This window comes from Heterocephalus glaber, unplaced genomic scaffold, assembly GCF_053883595.1.
Source record: "Heterocephalus glaber isolate CG9 unplaced genomic scaffold, H.glaber_assembly_v1.0 deba00000347, whole genome shotgun sequence".
In the NCBI taxonomy this organism is placed as follows: domain Eukaryota; kingdom Metazoa; phylum Chordata; class Mammalia; order Rodentia; family Bathyergidae; genus Heterocephalus; species Heterocephalus glaber.
In genome coordinates, this window is record NW_028258143.1 from 49,327,736 (window position 1) to 49,347,285 (window position 19,550).

At 40.3% G+C, this 19,550-nt stretch overlaps 1 protein-coding gene and 2 pseudogenes across 2 annotated transcripts in view; all 3 read right to left on the minus strand.

Annotated features, from left to right (window-relative positions):
* Positions 1-19,550, minus strand: part of Lrp2 (LDL receptor related protein 2) — a 189,226-nt gene that overhangs the window by 152,492 nt on the left and 17,184 nt on the right. For both annotated transcript variants that reach the window (XM_013076946.3, XM_004857623.4), the window contains exon 2: positions 1,465-1,572. In XM_013076946.3, the coding sequence (XP_012932400.1) occupies positions 1,465-1,572 (108 nt within the window). The remainder of the gene's footprint in view (positions 1-1,464; positions 1,573-19,550) is intronic.
* On the minus strand, positions 4,571-5,201 carry LOC106010458 (large ribosomal subunit protein eL34 pseudogene; annotated as a pseudogene).
* On the minus strand, positions 18,281-19,343 carry LOC101717471 (calcyclin-binding protein pseudogene; annotated as a pseudogene).

Sequence of the window (19,550 nt, forward strand, 5' to 3'; positions counted from 1 at the left end):
AAATTATTTGAAATGTCTCATAGAAAAGCGTCATGATGAACTGGAAAATCCATAAGATTTGGAAAAGAAGACTCAGAATTAAATAATTATTATTTCCACAATTTACTTGTTTTAACCGTCTTTGGCAAGTTCTGACCCTGAGTGTACCCACAATGGGGTCTACATTTATGGTTTGTTGTTAAAAATAAGTTAAATAGTATGTATGAAAGTGTCATGTACTGCTAGTTGCTATCACTATTGTTACTAGTATTACTGGTATTAGTATTATTCAAATGTAATCGCAATCTCTGAAGAGTTGGTGATATAACCATTCATTTATTCCTTTATCCCAGAATACAACATTATTGCCATTCTGTTCCTACTGTTCAACAAAAACGAACCTAATAAACTGAGAAGAGGCCAACCGCTCACAGATGATCTCATCTCCACGCATTCAGCTGCACTTATTCTAAGAGTGCACCTTGGTCAGAAGCGTGACCACCCGGTGCAAACCTGTACACATACAGACTGTCAGGTCCCACTGTGCACACAGAACCAAAACCCCCATCTCTGCAATCTCCCCTGCAACCCACTGGAGTGTGAATGTTTGAGAAGTGCTGAACAGGACCTGTTCCTTGGCCTTTCTGCTATTTTCAAATACATCATCATCCAAAGAGGATCCCAAAGTCTGACTGCTCCAGGGCACCAGAGGATGACCAACAGTTCCAAACAAAACTAATTTTTTTCACCTGCTTTCCTGGTTTTTGGATGGCAACCCCTGCCTGAATGAAGCACACTGAGGCGTAGGCTTGATCATCTAGGGCACATTCGGAAGAACGGAAGACTAGAGGCAGGGGGCTGGGGTCTGCGGAGGGTGCTCCCTACCTGGGAGATCTGTATCAAATGACTTAACTGCTGAAAGCCTCAGTTTCCTAACTTAAAACCTTCCTCAGAATATTGCTGGGAGAACTATACAAAGAAATATATGTGAAAGTGACTTTATCATTAGCTAAAGTTTAGATGTACTATATTATTATGTTTTCAAACTAGAATTTTTTAAAAAAACACAAAACCACACTAGCCTCTGTTGTGATTTCTGCAATTCACAAGTCACACTACAGAGTTCATATTAAAGGAGACTCCTTCTTAAATCACAAATCCCAATATAGCTCTATTTTCTGTTCTTGATTCACAAAATCCCCAGAATGAAATAATCAGAAAGTCATTCATAGGCTTCAGAATGAACTGACTGCAAATTCATTTCCATATCACGGGCATGGTAAGATAGGAACATATGTAAATTGAACCCTCCCTCTAAAGCTATTAGTAATGCCACTGGTTCTCCATATTCACCCACACAGATCAAGACTTGAGCCCAGCCCTGGATCTATCACTAAAAGCACAGCCTTAGAGCTGTCTTAGAGCTGACATTACAAGGCATTTGTGTCAGTCAAAGCAGAGCTCAAGCCCGTCCTCCCCACTTACGGCAGCCAGCTTCGTCTGAGTCATCCAAACAGTCATTGGTCCCATCACACCGCCAGCTTCTAGGGATACAATACCCATTTCCACATTGAAAACGGTCACCATCGCATCCTGTAATACCCATGAAACACAAGAAGAGTTTTTAAGTTTCAGATACTTCATTAAAGAAATTAAAAATTTTGATAGAAATTTAAAAATTCAAATGATCAGTAATCAAATACAATTTTATAAAAAAGGGAAACATTTTTATTATAATAATATAAAAATACCTGTTTGGAATTCTGCAGGAAAAAGGTCATTTTTACATATAGTTGACTAGACCGTACCTTAATATTATCAATGTGGGAAGCAATTTGACAATATTCATTTCACTTTTTCAAAATGTTTATTCTTTAACTTAGCACATTTACTTGTAGGCATTTTCTAGGGAACTAATCAGGGAACTAGATGAAGATTTATGTAGTACTGTCTAAAGATTTTCATCACAAGCATTATAAAAGAAATTGCAAATTTCCCAATTGTCTAGTAATAAGAAATTCTTTTCTTATATCTATATATTGGACATACTATGAACTTCTTTTTTTTTTTTGAACTTCTGAAAAGGATTCTGAAGAACTTATATTTTGGAGAAATATTTACAACGCACTTTAAACAATGAAAAGGATGCAAGTTTTTTTTAACCTGTAAGTTATATATGAAAAGGTCAAAGACCAGAATGTTAACGGAATGTAAACTTAATGTTTTTAATGTGTTTCTTTTATTACTGAATCCCACAAACCAAGTTAGAGCCCTCATTCTTAAAGAGTCAGATCATTACTTGGGCTTTTTTGAAAAGCTAATTTGTAAATTGCCAAGTCTATAAGCTCTTCATCTCCGCAAACAAAAAAATGTCAAAGCAAAAAAAAAAAAAAAGAAAAGAAAAATTTCTGCCGCCAACCAGAGTGCAAAAATTTGCACCACAGGTTGCCACGTCCTCAAGTGGCAGTGACATCCCCTAGTGATACTAGAAAGCACATATGATTTAAGCAAGCTCATTCATTCAACACAGTATCCTGCAATTTTCCTGGGTCTCTCCAGGGGTCTAATCTGGCAGTTGGAAATCCTCCAAGCTTCCCCAAGTATCAGGCCCAAGCACTATGTGCCAAGTAGGAAATTTTTTGAAAGAGAGCAGCCAACACCAGCCCAACTTGGAGAAGTCTCAAAATTATTCTTTCACAAACCCAAGGAATAGAGGAGTAATTTTCGGAGTCAGAAGAATGGTTTTATTTTCCTTCTGTATTTAAGCAATCATGCTAAATTATCCATTTCAATTTTTGGTTAAATAGCCCCAAATTAGGTAAATATACAGATCAATTATCTACTCCTAGAATAAATAAACAGTGTGATATCCTGGCTTGTGTAAATGCAGGCATATCAACAGCATGACATAAACAAAGCTAAGTGATCTATTCCTAGAGAATATAGGCTACTTTGTTCATGGAATGCTCAAATCTGATTGTCTGGTAGTGACATCCTGATTTATAATGTATGCTGCAAATGGTCAGAAGCTTCCCTTGGCTAAATGGTGGTACCGGGTGGTACAGGAGTACGTACACCCAAATACCTTCTATAGACTAATGCATGATGGTGGTTGGTGGTGCAGGTCTGGGGTTGGTGGTGCAGGTCTCTTATCAACTACCTTTAAAACACAACAACCTCCCTTGCAAAAATGCCCCTCAGGAATGCACAAATTCACTCTGGAATCCCAGAACTTCTCATTGGATTTTGTTCTACAAAGCAATATTTCCATGGGAGATTAGGGGCTTTGGAGGTTTAGCTATTAACACAACATATATTAAATCACTTTTATCAATCAAGTCCATTGTTAGTAATCCAACAGAATACATTTGTAAATTCAGTACATTTGTCTCCTCAATCACTTTGATTGAAAAATTGCAACAGTCCACTTACAAAGTTTCATATTGCTAAGGAAAAAAGAAGAGTACAAATTTAGAAAATTAGTATCTAGAATAAAATTCTCAGAACATATTGCCTGTTTTGAAAATACATATAATTAATGATATTTAAGTAATTTTTAATGCAAGTAAAATTGAGATTTTTTTAGTTTTCAGTTTTGCTAAAATATCAAGTTAAACATGTCATGAAAAATATACAAAATAGAAACCTAAAAGTTATTTTTTAAACATTTCAAATCCAATTATTTAAAACTGCACACATAAAAACTGAAACTGATGGGAAATGTTGCAATTAAGTAACTCTTTAAAGGCAGTGATTTTCAGTTATCTCCCAATCGCTCCATCATCTAAAGTAATATTTATATCCAATTTACTCAATTTATCAACAGATCCATGATAATTCATTTGTCAAATTCAACTTTTCAATGGTAACTTCCATGCCTGTTATTGCTCCCAAATGACTATTGTTTGGAAATATCTCTCCAGAAAAAACAAACGGAGACTTTATCATTGCTGGGTGGCCTCTCAGCAGCCAGCCAAAATGCTCCTGCTGCTGTCAGAAGCTTGTCATTCTATTAAAAAGGGAATCTGTGTTGTTGAAAAACAATGTGCCAAAGAAAAAATAGATTAGATCTGATAACAGTTGCAGGTCCCCTGGTTTCATCTGGCCATGCACTTATTTTTTGACTAAGTGTAAGCCTTATGATGATTCCTATTTATCTTCATAATCTTATAAGACAGAGGTTGTTACTATATTTTACAAATAAACAGAGGCACAGAACAGTTTCGTAACTTGCCTAAGATCCAACCACAAATATGAGCAAAGCAAGGATTTGAACCTGACAGTTTTATTCCAACATCCATGTCACCATGGATGGTGTATTTTTTGTACTGGGTATTTTTTTTCTTTGTACTGGGTATTAATTTGTTCAGTCAGAGTCGCTGAGTCACTAAATTGCCCAGGGTTGCTTGAAATTGTGAGCCTCCTGCCTCAGTTTCCCAGGGTGCTGGGATTATAGGTGTGTGTGACCACATGTAGCTCTGTGCCACATGACTGACCACTCCTCTATGTTCCCTTTCACAAAAAGAAAAAAGAACACTAAATTATTGAGTGTAAAAATTCAATTTTTTCAAATTTATTGTCTACCAGCGCTGGGCCCATTAATTGGGCAAGTGTGGAAACCATAATGCTCATATACTTTCTAACATTGCATTAAAAACTCCTGGACTTCAAAAAATCTGCAATCAAAAACAAAGAAAATTATTTTTAGCCTTTCCATCTTTTATTACTCAAAGAAGTTCAATCTTTTATGTAGCTTTCTGACTCTGCTTGTGCCTCCAACACTTTCAGGACATTTTTCTGCTCCTGAGTAAGGAGAGCATGCTCAATCCTACCATGGACACATTTGGGACTCGGGGAGCTGCCACAGGCCTGCTGACCTGCTTCTTCGTTGCAGACAATCTCATAAGGACGTTTGGTCTCACAGCACGAACCCTTCAAAGCCTGCCTAGGCACACACCACATGCAGATCTGGGTGCCTTCCCAGCCTTCTTGGTATAAAGGTAAATCATTCTATTTCCAGCCTAGTTTTGTTACAAGTTGTATTGTAGGAAATCCTACGACTGGTATGTCAAGTGCTGGACCATTCTGAAGGCCTCTAGATACCATCCCCATTAACAGGAAAAAGAAACAAAGGGAAATATTAAAAAAGAATTTCAAGGGGCCAGGGATTTAGCTCAGTGGTTCCGCTGCCTGCCTCGAAAGCACAAGGACCCAAGTTTGATCCCCGGTACCAAAAAAAAGAATTTCAAGTCATGCCTGGCAGCGCTGCATGTACTCTGGGACGCTGAGACCGGAAGACAGCAAGTTCAAGCCCAGCACAGGGAATACAGTAATATGGGGAGACCCTGTCTCAAAAATAAATTTAAAAGGGCTGGATATGTAGCTCAGTGCAGAGGTCCTGGGTTCAATTCCTAGTACCATAATCAAAAAGAAAAAAAAAGTTTCAGAAGAGTTTCAATCCCTTCATGAAAATTTATGTCACATACAGAGCTAGATCTGTTTCCCAACCTTAGAAACCCCAAAAATACTTTAAAAAAAGAAATAGCCATTTCTTTATAAGAGCTACTGAACCTCGATATTAGCCAATTTCCCCCAGAGCCACAAAGGTGAAAATATCAAAGTTCAACTCAGACCCAGGACCTGTGTGATTCCAGAATCTGTACTCCTTTCACCATTCCACTTACCCACAAAACCAGTCTCGGCTTTCATTTAGCTGGAACTTGCCCCAGCAGTATTTTAAGTGGTTTCCTTGGATTGTCTTGCTTAGCCTCAAAATAATTCTGAGATAGTCTCTTTTTTTGGTACCAGGGTTCGAACTCAGAACCTTGTGCTTGGCAGGCAGGCGTGGCACCGCTGAGCTACACCCCCCACCCGACTATATCCCTGGCCCTAAAATAGTCTTAATAGGCCCATTTCATAGATTTAGGCTGCTGCAGCTTGATCAAATCTCACCGGGAGGGGGGGCGGGGTCGCCGCGGCAGTCTGACCTCAAAGCTGTCCTGTATGGCAACTGAGAATTTGGTCCACATAAACAGCAGAGACAGGATAAGCCTGAGGGCTGGAGTGATGAGAGGTCTCGGTAACATGGACTAGGACCACACTGGGTGTCTATGGATGAACAGCATTTGGGCAGGAGAGGAAGGTAGCCAGGCTTTGTGGGGGTTGAATGAAACACCTTAAGGGAAGTCCAGCGGGGCGAGGGGTGAGGAGGAATGGGCAGGACCGGATGGCCCAAACGGAACACCTTTTAGGGAGCAGGGGAACAATAGGCTGGGAAGGCAGAGAAAGCCTCGGTGCTGCCAAGCAAAAAAGTAAGGACATCAAATGGGTGAGACAGTGCACTCGTGCCAGGAGCTGTAAAGACTAAAGGTCACTCTGAACTAAAGGCCGAAACCAGTGGACAGACTTGGGCCATGAGAAGGGCTTGTCCTCCACCTCCCTCCCCAGAACCACACCCAGAGCACAACCCCTGGAGCAGGAGGGTGGGGAGACAGCCTGGCCCAGAACAGCCCCCACAGCATGGTACGAGGCCCCCACAGGGCATGGCCACTGAGACCAGAGTGACTGCTGCCCACCGTCCTCCCTAAATCAAACACACGGGAGCAACAGCCAATGGGATTTAGTCAGCTGTGGAGAGAGTAGTCTCAGAGTGCTTATGCTTAGTCATTCAAATTGACTGAGCAGACCTGCAGCAGGAGATGGAATGCAGGGGCCAGGGGCATCTAACTGGTTATTTCTTGCCAAAGGGGAATGCTTTTAATACCGAGACCCTCAGAGTAGAGAACTCCCTGCGTCTCCATTCACTGGCATGGGACAAGGAGAGAACAACTCTCTTGTGGAGGGGCAGCTTCAGCCTATGCTTTCGTAGGGCTGAGAGAGTGTCTCTATATCAGGAAACCCTGAGGAGTTAGATGGAGAGCCAAAGCCAAACGACGGTGGTGTCTGCAGTGGGTGGAGTTCTTAATGATGGTTCCTGCCCCAAATCCTTTACTCCTCAAAAATTTTAACCATAAGACAAAAGAATGGGGTTTCTCCCACTCTGTCTCCCACCCTCACCCTCTTCTCTTTTAGAAACCCAGTGGAAAAATACCAGGGCACCGGGGTTGCAACACTTTCTTAAAACAGATCATTAGTACTTTAAGCAAAAGATATTTATTAGCAGCTTTGACTGCAGCGTTAGCAATTGGGGAAAAAAATTACGTTCCCTGTGGACATGTAACTTTGCCATCAGTTTTGATGCGGAAAACACTGTGATATATAAATGCTGTTTGGACAATAGTAGTTTTAAGAGTAAAATAGCAAAGGTTTTTAAAAGTTCACACACAAGAAAGATAGCTCCGTCCTTTACTTTTTTTGTTGTTTTTTTTTTTTGGTACCAGAGATCGAACTCAGGACCTTGCTTTCCACAGCTCACTTGGTTTTCACTGAGCAGCTCGCAGTCCAAGGTCCATCAGAGCTAAGAGCATTGCAAACAAAGCCACCCTTCACAGGGAGCTAGAGAAGACCCTACTGGCATTAGGGGTGGGACAGTCACTCATCTTGCAGAATTGTCCTGAGGATCCTCACCCAGTCACTGTGGCGACAAAGAACAGTCCCACACTCGTCCAGACACCCCTTGAGGGTGGCAGCACCACTCCCAGTGGAGACCAACTCAGAACCTCCAAACAGCTTGAACATTCAGGGCACAAAACATCTTAACCCACATGAAAGATTAGAAAACCCCTATAATAAATTCTTCCCTTTTAAAGATAATAAAATTTCTTAGACAGCAATCCTGCTCCTTCCACCCATCAATATGAGGATCTGGAGTTGGGCAATATCATGCTGCAGCTGCTGGTACCAGAAACTTTAAATGAACTCCCTGGGAGGGTGATAAAGAAGCTAAGTTCCAGGGAGGCCTGCTTCTCCTTGGAATGCTCCTTAGTGCGTCCACAGCCTTCCCCATTCCAGGGATCACACCAGAGGAAAAACAAGCTGACTGCCTGAAATCCACAAACAGCTCATTATTATCATGAAGGATCGTTGCCACAAAAAATACAAATGTACCTGCTTTATGGTGCAAACTTTGCCCATCCATATAATTATCAGAACAAAAAAATCACTGAACTTATCTTTCCATTCCTAACCACATAGACTCACAGAAAATAAAAATATAAATTGACAATCCTTTACGTGCCCCAAAGAAGACTGCAAGAAAAACGTCTGACCAGCCAGTACCAAAGCACTGACACTGTTCTTCTACTTGTGTTTTCTGTGCTTACCCTGAATCTTTCATGCAGTGCTTGTCCTTGTAACTAAGTCACTAAGTCCTGCAGCAGGGACTCCCCCTACACACAGATGAAAACTAAGCCTGTGATCTTCCTCTCCCCGCCCTCGACCTCCACTAGGAACTAACTGGTTACTTACATCTCTCACGACAAAGAGCTAAAATTATGGGATGTTGAAAACTAAGAGAAGAAAACTTAAGATAGTCTGCTTGCTTCAGTAAAGAACCCAATGAATCAAACTACACAAGAGTAAAATGCCCTTCAACACTTAACAATTAATGGCCCCTGTATAAAAACCCTATGTAAGAGATGATTTCCAATCTCAATGACCCAAAGGATTTTGATATGGTTTCCTGACTATAGCAATAGAATTTATTGAAAATGGTTGAAGGCAATTAAACACTAAAAAAAGAAAATACACACTCAAAGGAAATAAATGACCATACAAGGGCAGGCACTTTTCCTGCTTGGAGTTTTAAATGGTGTGACAGATCAGCTCTCAGCGCAAACACACCATTTACAAGGCAGCAGCCAGGAAGGGTTTTTCTGGTTAATTAGGCCAAAGTGTTGAACAATAAGTGAAACTGATGTATACATGTGAGAGCTGAAGGCATCACTGTTACTTGAGTCATCTGAATAAGCAAGTTAGATGCCAGGTTATCACATGAAAAACTGCTTGATACTGCAGATTGGGACCATAGCAGCAGGAGACAAAACTGAGCCCCAGCTGGAAGATATGGTAATTCTCTATAATCACGGGTTAACTTGTTCATGACTATGAAATAGATCTTCTGAGTCAAATAAAACACCTTGCTGTATTCCTTCTCTCTTCTCCATGTTAGTAGTTCTTAACTGTCACACTTAAAATAAAAAGCTCTAAAGACATGAAAAGAGAGAAAAGAGGAAGAAAAAGGCAAAGAGGAAGAGGGAGAAGAAAGGAAAGATACCAAGGCTAACAGAGTCCAGACATTAATAATTCTAAGCAACATCTGTGCACTCAAACATTGTTCTCAATTATACCTAGCATCTTGCACCTTAACCTCAACTCGGTAAAAATGCCAATTCCTCCTTGGTTAGCTATGGCCCACATCCAGACTAGACAAACCTATGATTGCTGAGCAGGTTAATAAGTCACAAATTACATGCTAGGAACTAAATTACTTCTCATTCTCAATGCGTATATTTTCAGAAAATCAAGATCAGGTATACATACGTACACAAATACATATATGTTGTATGCATATATATTATATGTGTGTATAGTGCAGTGGTGGTGAATCTATGGCACACATGCTGCAGCAGGGTCTTTGTATCACTGAAAGCTCTAATAGGCTCACCATCACTGGTATAGTGTATATATGTTTAGACAGTGGTACCTCAGTTCACAAACTGGAGCTGGGTGTGGTGGCACAGACCTATAATCCCAGCACTCAGGAGGCTGAAGCAGGAGGCCTGCCACAAGTTTGAGTCCAGCCTGGGATACATAGTGAGTTTAAGGATACCCAGAACTATACAGCAAGACCCTGTCTCAAAAAAAGATAATAATGATAATAATAATAATCCTTTGTACGATTTTGGTTGCAAACCAAATTGGACAAGAACCAAATCAAATTTCCCCACAAGGTTAACATTGAACCCAACCACTACATTTGATTTATTAATCATCTGATAAACTAAAGTCAATATATTTTATTAAAAATATACATCATTTTCTTTTCTTAGAAATTGATTTTTCTGACATTTTGCAAAATCCTCCCACTCCCTACTAACAAGGACTAAACCCAGGCCCTTCATACTGAGCTACATCCCCATATCTTTCTTTATTTTTTATTTTGAAACAGGGTCTCATTAGGTTTCTAAATTGTCTAGGCTGAGGTGGAACTTGGGATCTTCCTGCCTCAGCCTCCCAGCCGTGCACCAACTTGCCTGGCTTTACACAATACTTTTGTAGTAGCTTTCCCTTTTAGTGTCTCAGAAAGGATTTATAAACAGAAGTTCAAAATTCTCCCACCATACATGACCTAATGTATGATAAATAAAGGGTTGAGGGTACAGCTTAGAGGTAAAGCCCTTGCCTAGCATGTGTGGGGACCTGGGTTCGATCCCCAGCACCAAAAAGACAAAAAGAAAAAAACAAAAACAACTGAGACTAAGTGACCAAAAAAAGAGTGATAATAAGGTGACAGGAGCTTACTAGGACTCTACTGTGAACAGAGCATTGTTTCTAACAGTGAGGTCCTACAGGCAGGCATGAATACTTCTGCACTCCCAAGAACTACCACACTACCTTTCAGGATACAGCTGATCCTCAATAAATGACCAATGAACAATGTACGATGCAACAGAATGGGTAGATGCAGCCAAGATGACTCCCAAAAGATAAGCCGTCTGGGTAATTTGTGGGTATAATACATATATTATAATGGATCAGGCTGCTTAGAGTTACCATTTCTTCCAATATAATCAATAGTTCAACAATCATCCTCAAAGCTGCCCTGCACAGGCCAGAAAAATGCTAAGACATCAAAGACATATCCTTGGGAGCCTATTTATATAGATCCAGCTCAGTTTTTACTAATTCAATTAGGGAAGGAACCTTCATGTGATACAACACATTACCTTTATATCCAGTACTACTCTGCATCACAGAGTATTCTGCATCCAAGAAAGAAAGAAAACAAAAAGGCCACAAGAGCATGCCTGTTTCCATAAATCAAAAAGTTTGACTTTATATTATAAGCACAATCATGATTTGGGGGGTTGTGTGTGTGTATGTGTGTGTGTGTGCACGTGTGTTTCGTGCCAGGGATAGAACCCAGGCCTTCACACATCCCTGACAAGCACTGCACCACTGAGATATACCAGCAGCCCTAAAGCATGATTTTCATTTCACAGGCAAAAGTAAAGCTGACTTTGTTAATTTGTGAGTCTATAAATAGAATTGACGCTTTTGCAAAGACTCTTACAGTAGAATGACACTAAACCTCCTGTGTTTCCTTTACTAAGTTGATAACACATCGAGCAAAAAGCACTTCAGAACACGCCTCACTAGCAGGTTATCTACTGCACCAGAGTCCTTTGGCCCTGGCTTGTTATGCCTGAGCTCAAACAGCATTTATAGGTCTCCAAATCACTTCCAGGCCCTATAAATGTCATCACATCATGTTATACTGTTATAGCTTATTGACACAGAATCCACAACATCATATTGTCACCAACTGATACCCATGTGTGATGAAGTGGTCTGCCCATATATAGTAAATCTATTATACCCCAATAATAAAAGCAGCTTAAATAAAATTTCAAGTCTATCTGCAATATTGTCAGAAACAAGAAGAAAAAAGACAGAGTCTATTTCCTAATATTTTACCTAATGTGTTTTTAAGCACCATAAGTAAACATCCATTGTCATTATTATAAATATAAATTTTTAACCAAGCATCAAAATAGAATCTTGGAATTTTAAGGCTGGAATAAAGAAATGGTTTCATTAATAAACTATGCCAGAAAGTACATGCAATCAAATCTCCACAACTGACACACAAAAAATTAAAACCATTTGCTTAATGGAATTTTCTCTGTATTACGTACTTTTTTAAAAAGACAACCAAAGAAAATAAACTGGAGCTAGATATGGTGGCACACACCTGTAATCAGCACTTGGGAGGCTGAGGCAGGTGGATTGCTTGAGATCAAGGGCAGCCTGAGCTACACAGCAAGCCCTTGTCTCAAAAAAAAAAATAATAATAATAATAATAATAATAAAATAAACTGGGACTTAGTAAAAAAAAGTAGAGTTTTCAGTGACTGTCTCAACTTTAGAAATTGAGTGGCTATATAGTCTTGAATTAGCCACTGAAAGAATGGTCTGCTATTCACAATATGGGCCCTTAAGCATTATAATAAATAAAATTCAGTAAGAACTTCAGGGTTTTCACTGAGAGCTAAAATAAGAAGCTACCAATGAAGGATAAGAATGCTACCTGAAGAGCTAAGAGACACATGACTCTCAATCCCAGCAAGAGCACAGATTCTGTTCCGAAATCATTCCAAAGTTCCATGAGGGCAGGAATGATTTGTCTTAGTTATCATGGAACTTAGTATCTGTTGTTTAACTGACTTAGTTAGTGATGAACTTGTGCTTGAACTGCTGCAGTTTTCTTGCCTCCAGTTTCTGACCTACTAAATCAGAAGCACCGTTGTCCCTCCTGGGCTCTCCCACCCCCATCCAACTTGTTCCCCTACTGTCTGCTAAGACAAAACTCCCAAAATCTGAGCTGCTCACCTCAGCGGGAGGGCCAGAGTTAAGAGCAAGGATGCTGGTGGTTGCCTTACCTACTGCCCAGAAATAGTCCGTTGGCCCACTCTTGGGTCAAGGATAAGACTTTAAAATAAGATTTCTTCTAGAAAACACAGGTCAAACCAACCCTGTACCAGTTTCCTATTTTCTTATTTACACATATTTCTATTTTTGTAAAATAAGTCCTTTTATCATTTTGTCTACTCTAAATCACTAACTCGGCTGATTCTCTGGAGTTTTACGTAAAGTACTTTAAATATATATAATTCTAATATCCCCTAAAATTGATGATAAATATAAAAGCTTTCCCAGAGTGGACCTTAAGCCATTATACTACACATTAAACTTGAACACAGCTATCTTTCTGTAGTCATAAAAAGACTCCTTAAAAAGACTCCTGTAGGGGCCAGGGATTTAGTTCAGTGGTTCTGCCGCCTATCTGGCAAGTGCAAGGTCCCGAGTTCGATCCCTGGTACCAAAAAAAAAAGACTCCTGTTGACCTCAGCTCATGCCAACACAAGTTACAGAATTAAGGACATAAGGAAATTAAAGACTTGAATCAACTGAAACTAAGCTTTATAAGGTTTCTATTAGAAAGCTCAGAGGTTCTCCAAGTCCTAGGTTTAAAAGGACAAAGTTTTAAATTCTTAGCCAGGTGTGGTGAAACGTGTCTATAATCCCAACTACTCAGGAGGCTGAACCAAGAGGATCACAAGTTCGAATCTCGCCTGGGCAACTTGCCAGGCAGACCCTGTCTCAAAATTAAATAACAAAAGCTGGACATGGTGATGTGCACCTGTAATCCCAGCACTCAGGAGGCTGAAGCAGAAGGATCAAGTTCACTGCCAGCCTGGGCTACACAGATCCTGTCTCAATAAAACAAAAACAAAAAAAATTAAATTAAAAGGGTGAGGGATATACCTCAGAGGTAGAGCACTTATCTAGGATGTGCGTGGCCCTGGGTTCAGTTCCCAGTATCACCAAAAAAAAGTTTCAAATTCTTCCTAAGAGCATTGAAAATAGACACGCTAGTCTTTTAAACTTGCTCTTATGTGACAGAAAAATGCCAACAAATCCAGGAACATTCCTTGGCTAAAATAATGCAGTAATACAATTGTAAAGCTGTGCATTCAGGACAGTTTATCATCCTGGACTTCTAGTTGAATGAGAATAAACCTAGATATCCAACCCTTCCAAAGAGAAGAATGAAATATCCCATTGTCCCGCCCTTCCTTGGAACAGAACAAAGAATTTATCAGGTTCCCACTGACCTGCCCTTCCAGGGAACAAAAGGAACTTATCAGGTTCCTAAGTATTCTCCACTGCACAGAGCAAGCACCCCAGATTCAGTTTATCCCAACAAACAAGCACTGAAGCTTCGGTAAACCACTGACCAGTGTGCACCTCTGGAGGCTCCAGCAATCTAGCGTCCTTAACCGGCCAGTCCAGACACCGCCTCCTCCCCGGAAACAGGTGAGCCTGTTCTTCCCTGAAGGCTTATGCTCAGTGTTTACTGTGAGCTCTCAACACTTCCCTTGGTTGGCTGGGTAAAGCTACAGAGGGGAAAGCAATTTAAATTTTAAAAGCCTTTTCTGATAGTCCAGGAATGAGGCGATTAGAGCCTTATCTAGTTAAATGGCCCCACCTCTGCTTCATTTCTCCGTCCCTATCTAAAATCATTTTCCTTCTCTCTCCTTTGGATTCTGTCACATGACCAAAGAGTTTTCTAGACTTTCAACTCCATTCCCAAAACTCCTCCTAAGTGAGCTTAACCACAGGATGGTTTAAGTGATTTTTAAAGCCTTCCATGGCTATTTGCACTTGCAAAAAATAGGAAGCCCATGAAGGAATGAAATGTTCTCATTGTGGCCCAAATACCTTCCCCACCAGCTTGATGGAACAGATTTTAGGGAAACAGGGTTATCTTATCAGGGTTCCTAATCTTGTATCACATAGGTTGTGGTACATGTTTAAGGCCATCTTTGCTGATGCCAAAAACCCCATCCCAGTGATGCAGCATTTTTCTATGAACGCGCAGACCAGTTAAAATACACTGAAAGGGCTTTCTAGGAGATTTGGGTGACATCTCTGGATCAGTGCAATGAGTTTTAGATTCATCCAGGCTCAAGAAAAAGGCCCCAGAGAAATTTTGCAAAAGCAATGATTCCCAACGTCTCATGAGAATCTGCTAACAGATGAACAGTCCTTACTGAAACACTGCACACTCAAAATTCCTTACTCTACTATTTGTAACTCAGGGAACTCCTGCTGGAAACACAGGATTCACCAGTTCCACCCTAGGGGGACTCCACGAGCCTGGGCACCTGTGGGCACACACAGAGGCCAGCCACGGATGGCACTTCAGAAGCACGGGCACAGCTGTGCTGCGGAGAGGGCTCCTCGCTGGCTGTGTAACTGTCACCATCACTGTGAACTCGGATGTGTCCCTATTGGCTCCAGAGCCGCCACAGATGAAATCATTATTTCAAGTATAGAAGGCTGTTATTTTCCTTCTTCCACTCAGCCCGGCATGTCTAAAAGCCAGCAGCTTTTCCACAGAAGGTTAAGAGGCAACGTGTTAATGACCAGATGGTTGCAAACCACTGATAAAGTACTGTAAAACTACAGCAGGGCCAAGAAGCAGGTGGGGGACCTGCCCACAAGCCAAGGAACTTTAGAGAGTAAAATCCCTGCTGTCACACATACCCTGGGTTCAAACCCCAGCTCCACTTCTTTCCAAGCCTCTGATAGTTATAGTAAATGTCTGTGCCTCATTTTCCACATCTAAAAATGGGGCCAACGAGGGCTCCTACTCATAAAGCTAATACTAGGACAGAGTAAGGAATATGCACCTGGTGCATAAGTATTTGTTCAACAAATGCTGGTTGTCATTATTAAGGAAAGTGTTTTCTGATCCTTAAAACTCTAATATTGTCTCACTTTGAATTCTACAGTTCTTTTTTTCTATTTCCTATACATTTCCTTAGCGCTTCTATATCCATAATCTGCAACCCTGTTTGAGAATCTTTTTAAATTAATTTAATTATAATGATAGCTTATTCCTCAAAAAAGTTGATTTGAAACAGAAATTTGAGTATTGTCAATACTTAAATTATCCATTTTAATTTAAATTACATTCTCCTTAACTAGACATTTCTTATGTCTGAGATTCACAAAAAAAAAAGATAGTTATGTTCAAAATGAAACTGAGCTAGAAAAATATAACTTAATTCACAAAGATAGGCAGGTTTTTCTGGCACGTATCTACTCCAAAAATGTATCACTTAGTGAAATCACTTGTGTATCACTAGTGATCGTTGCTAGATTATTTCTCTAGTTGGTAATAACGGTGTTTTAATACATTTTTAACAATTATATTTTGTGGATGTTTTAAAAATTTATTAATAATAAGAAATAATTCCTGTTTAACTAAATAACATTAACCAGTTGCCTAAAGACAGACAATTCAAAAAGGATTATGACCATATGTATTGAATCACTGAGTTAACACAACATGGAGCTACTAAACCCTGGTATTAGTATCTACAGACTAAGAATGCTCTTCATTTCACCCTGATATGTAGGGAAATTATCTATGACTTAATGACATCTTGAAAATAGGCCAACCATGGAGGAAACACAGTACTTACATCTTGCAAGTTGTAGACTTAACTAATGTATCAGCACTGAGTAAAGAAGCTCTGCTATGAAGAAACCAGAGAACAAGCAAGTGTCTCTAATCTCAAAATCACAGATTCAGGGGGCCAACTGTATGGTATTCATCTGCACTATGTAAAATCAAGGGTTAAAAAGACCTTAAAGTCCACATCCCACACTCCTTTGGTGTATGCTATGTGCTTACAACTTCCATCCTGTCTTGGAGTCATTCAGAATAAGGGTTACCATTCTTCAAATGCTACCCATTGTTTGTCCTGAAGAAATATCCCCAGATTTCCCAATCATCTCTCCCATAATGCTGTTTCTGGTGTGCAATCATCCTCCTTCTCTCCTCCCAACTTGATGTCACCCAGCCATCTGTGGCCAGGGGCAGCAGAAGATTCCACCATTCATTTCCCCTTCCTCATTTGTAATGGAATCCTGGCGTTATTCAGGTGAACAGTGTACTCAGCTAAAAAGCTACAGTCCCAAACTTCAGCTAAGTGTGATCATAGGACTAAATCTTATTGAGATCAAAAGCAAACAGTAGCACTGAGTAAGACTTCTGGACAGTCTCTCTCAAGACAGAAGGCACAGCTCCTCGTTCCTATACCTCTCATGGAGAAATAATGCCAGTGACTGGAGCAGCTCTGAACAATGAGGAAAACACCAGCAGGAGTGTGAATGAGAACACAGGTGCCTGCAAGTCTGACAATACCATGAAAGTACCCGAGCAGACTCCTACTGCTGCTTATTTAAGGGAGAAAAATGCTTATCTTGCTTCCACGAAATGGAATCCTGTCTGCAATGGCAGTGCAGAGCGCAGCACACCATCGCCTCCCCTGCTTTGCTACAACTCTGTTGGGCTTTCAACTTTCCATTAAGCAAAGATTTGAGTTCTTGCTGCAGCTAGCACTGCACCTTGCACAGGAGGCCAGAGGAGGCACCTGTGACTCTGTGCACCAGAGGCCCTATTCTAGAAGAGACAAAATACAGGTGTGAATAACCCGAATTCATGGGATGGTAGTAAGAACTAGAAGAGAGGTTCAGTAACGTTCACAGGAGATAAGAGAGAAGGGGCATTTAAACACAAGTCTGTGAGTCTGAGGGGAGGGGACACCTCGCAGAACGGACCGACTGGAACAAGCAGAGCCAGGAATGTGCAAGACGTCCAAGCAAGGCCACATCCTTCAACCAATGCCACTGATACTTGTTTTCAACTTACAAAGACTGGGCTCAAGGCAGAGTCTCTTTTATGCGGAAATATATATTTGCAAGATTTGTGATGCACTCTCAAGCTACTCAGTGCCTCCATGGAGTCAGCTCAACTCCCTGGGCATTTAAAGAGCACCAACGGGATTCCCTTCAAATTAGAGTTTCACCCAATCCACAAAAGCCACAATTTTTTTTACATAAAATCCAACTTTATTGGACATAGAATAGATGGATTTTCAAATTAATTATTTTTGTTTTACGGTTATTAGTATCTGATCCATGGTAGAACTTACTAACTGCTACTATATGAAGATCCTTGTCTATTCTTAATTCTATATTCATAAATAAATATATTTAAATCTAGAGAGAAACATTTGTGTTGTTTGTTTGTTTTTTTGGTACCAGGGATCAAACTCAGGACCTTGCGCTTGCCAGGCAGGCAGCGGCACCACTGAGCTAAATCCCCGGCTAAGAGAAACATTTGTGATTGGCTTATTAGTGCATGGTAATCCCTGGTATATGCACTGCTCAAGCTGGTAATAGGGGATCATCCGCTCTACAGCAAATTGAAGGACAGGTGCAAATTTGAATTTTATACAAAAATTCAGTTTTACTCTTATTCTTACATTAGTGGGAGCTAACATCTGTAACTACAGGCAAGCAAATACTTTTGTTTTCTACCTCCTAGCTGAACAAAAATTATACACATAATGTACTGTTTTCTTTAGACAAGACTTGCTTTTTGTATTTCAATGAGAATACCATATAACTCTTTCTTAAACAAAATGACCAGGGTATAATGAAACCATTTTTGGAGGAAATGTTTAATATGCATATCTTATTTAAATAAATCCTCCAATAAGAAATGGAGAATGCATTGCCTTTACTTTGAAGGCTTGTAGTTATCTGTCAAATTTGTATGTGCAGCTCATCAACATTCCCTTATTGGAAATAGCAGTATTTCCACATAATAGTGCTCAAAAGGACTTAAAAGTCTCAAAATTCTGTGTCTCCTTTGGCTTGCTTCTCTCTTGATTCCACCCAGGCTTCATTAGTGGTTCACTTCACATCATCATCTCCATCTTCATAAATTTTCTTTGGAACATTCATTAATCCCTCACTAGAATCTGTTTCAGCATCATAGGATGGCTTTTTTCTTTGCATTCTTTTTCAACCTGAGTCAAGTATTCCCATCGTGTGTTTTCTGCTTTCTTTCTACATACAATAAGAACTGTATCAGTCTTGATTTTTTTTGAACTGCCTTCCAGTGAGATGGGTTTCAAGAGATTGTTCACAATCCTAGAGTAACTCTTCCCATTTAGATTTTTTTGTTTTTGTTTTTGTTTAGTACTGGGGATCGAACTCGGGACCTTGCACTTGCAAAGCAGGAGGTGAAACCACTGAGCTAAATACCCCACCCTCCCATTTAGATTCTTTACCAAAAGATCAAATGACCTCTCTGTGAAATGCACCTGCACTTGCTGAACTCGTTAAGGTAATGTAGATTTTCACAATCTTATCTGACTGATCCCATCCGTAATTACTGATTTTCACAGTATATCCTGTTGTGATGGGAGCAACCACAGCAGCTGGTTTTTCATTGTTAAGAAATTCTGGTTTCTTTTATGATTTTTGTTGCACCTTATTCTTTATTTCTGTTTCGATCCTGGATTTTTCAGCTGTCAGGGCATCTCGTACTCTCTTCCTAGTGGCCTTTTCCAACAACACCTTTACCTTTTCTAGATCGTTTTGCAACTCCTCCAAAGCTGAAGCCATGGGCGGGCTGGGTCAGACCGGAGGCCAGAGCAGCAGGCGTGCACTCAAGGACAGGAACCGCCGGACCCAGCACGCTCTCTTCGAGCGTGGACCTCAGCAGCGCCGGCCATGGGATGGCAGCCGCTCACACACCCGACCTGAATGAGATCGAGGCCTGCCCTCCACACGCAGCGGCTCTCGGCCACCATAATTTTAAATAAACGTTATGTTTCATATTTTAAAATAAATGTAGAGGTAATAATTTGCCAGTATTTTATTGAACTGGTGGAGAAATGTTCCCAAGGGTCACATTCTGATATTTAATAAACTATACATATTCCAAAAAATGTTTTCCTTCTCCTCTTATAATTGTTTTG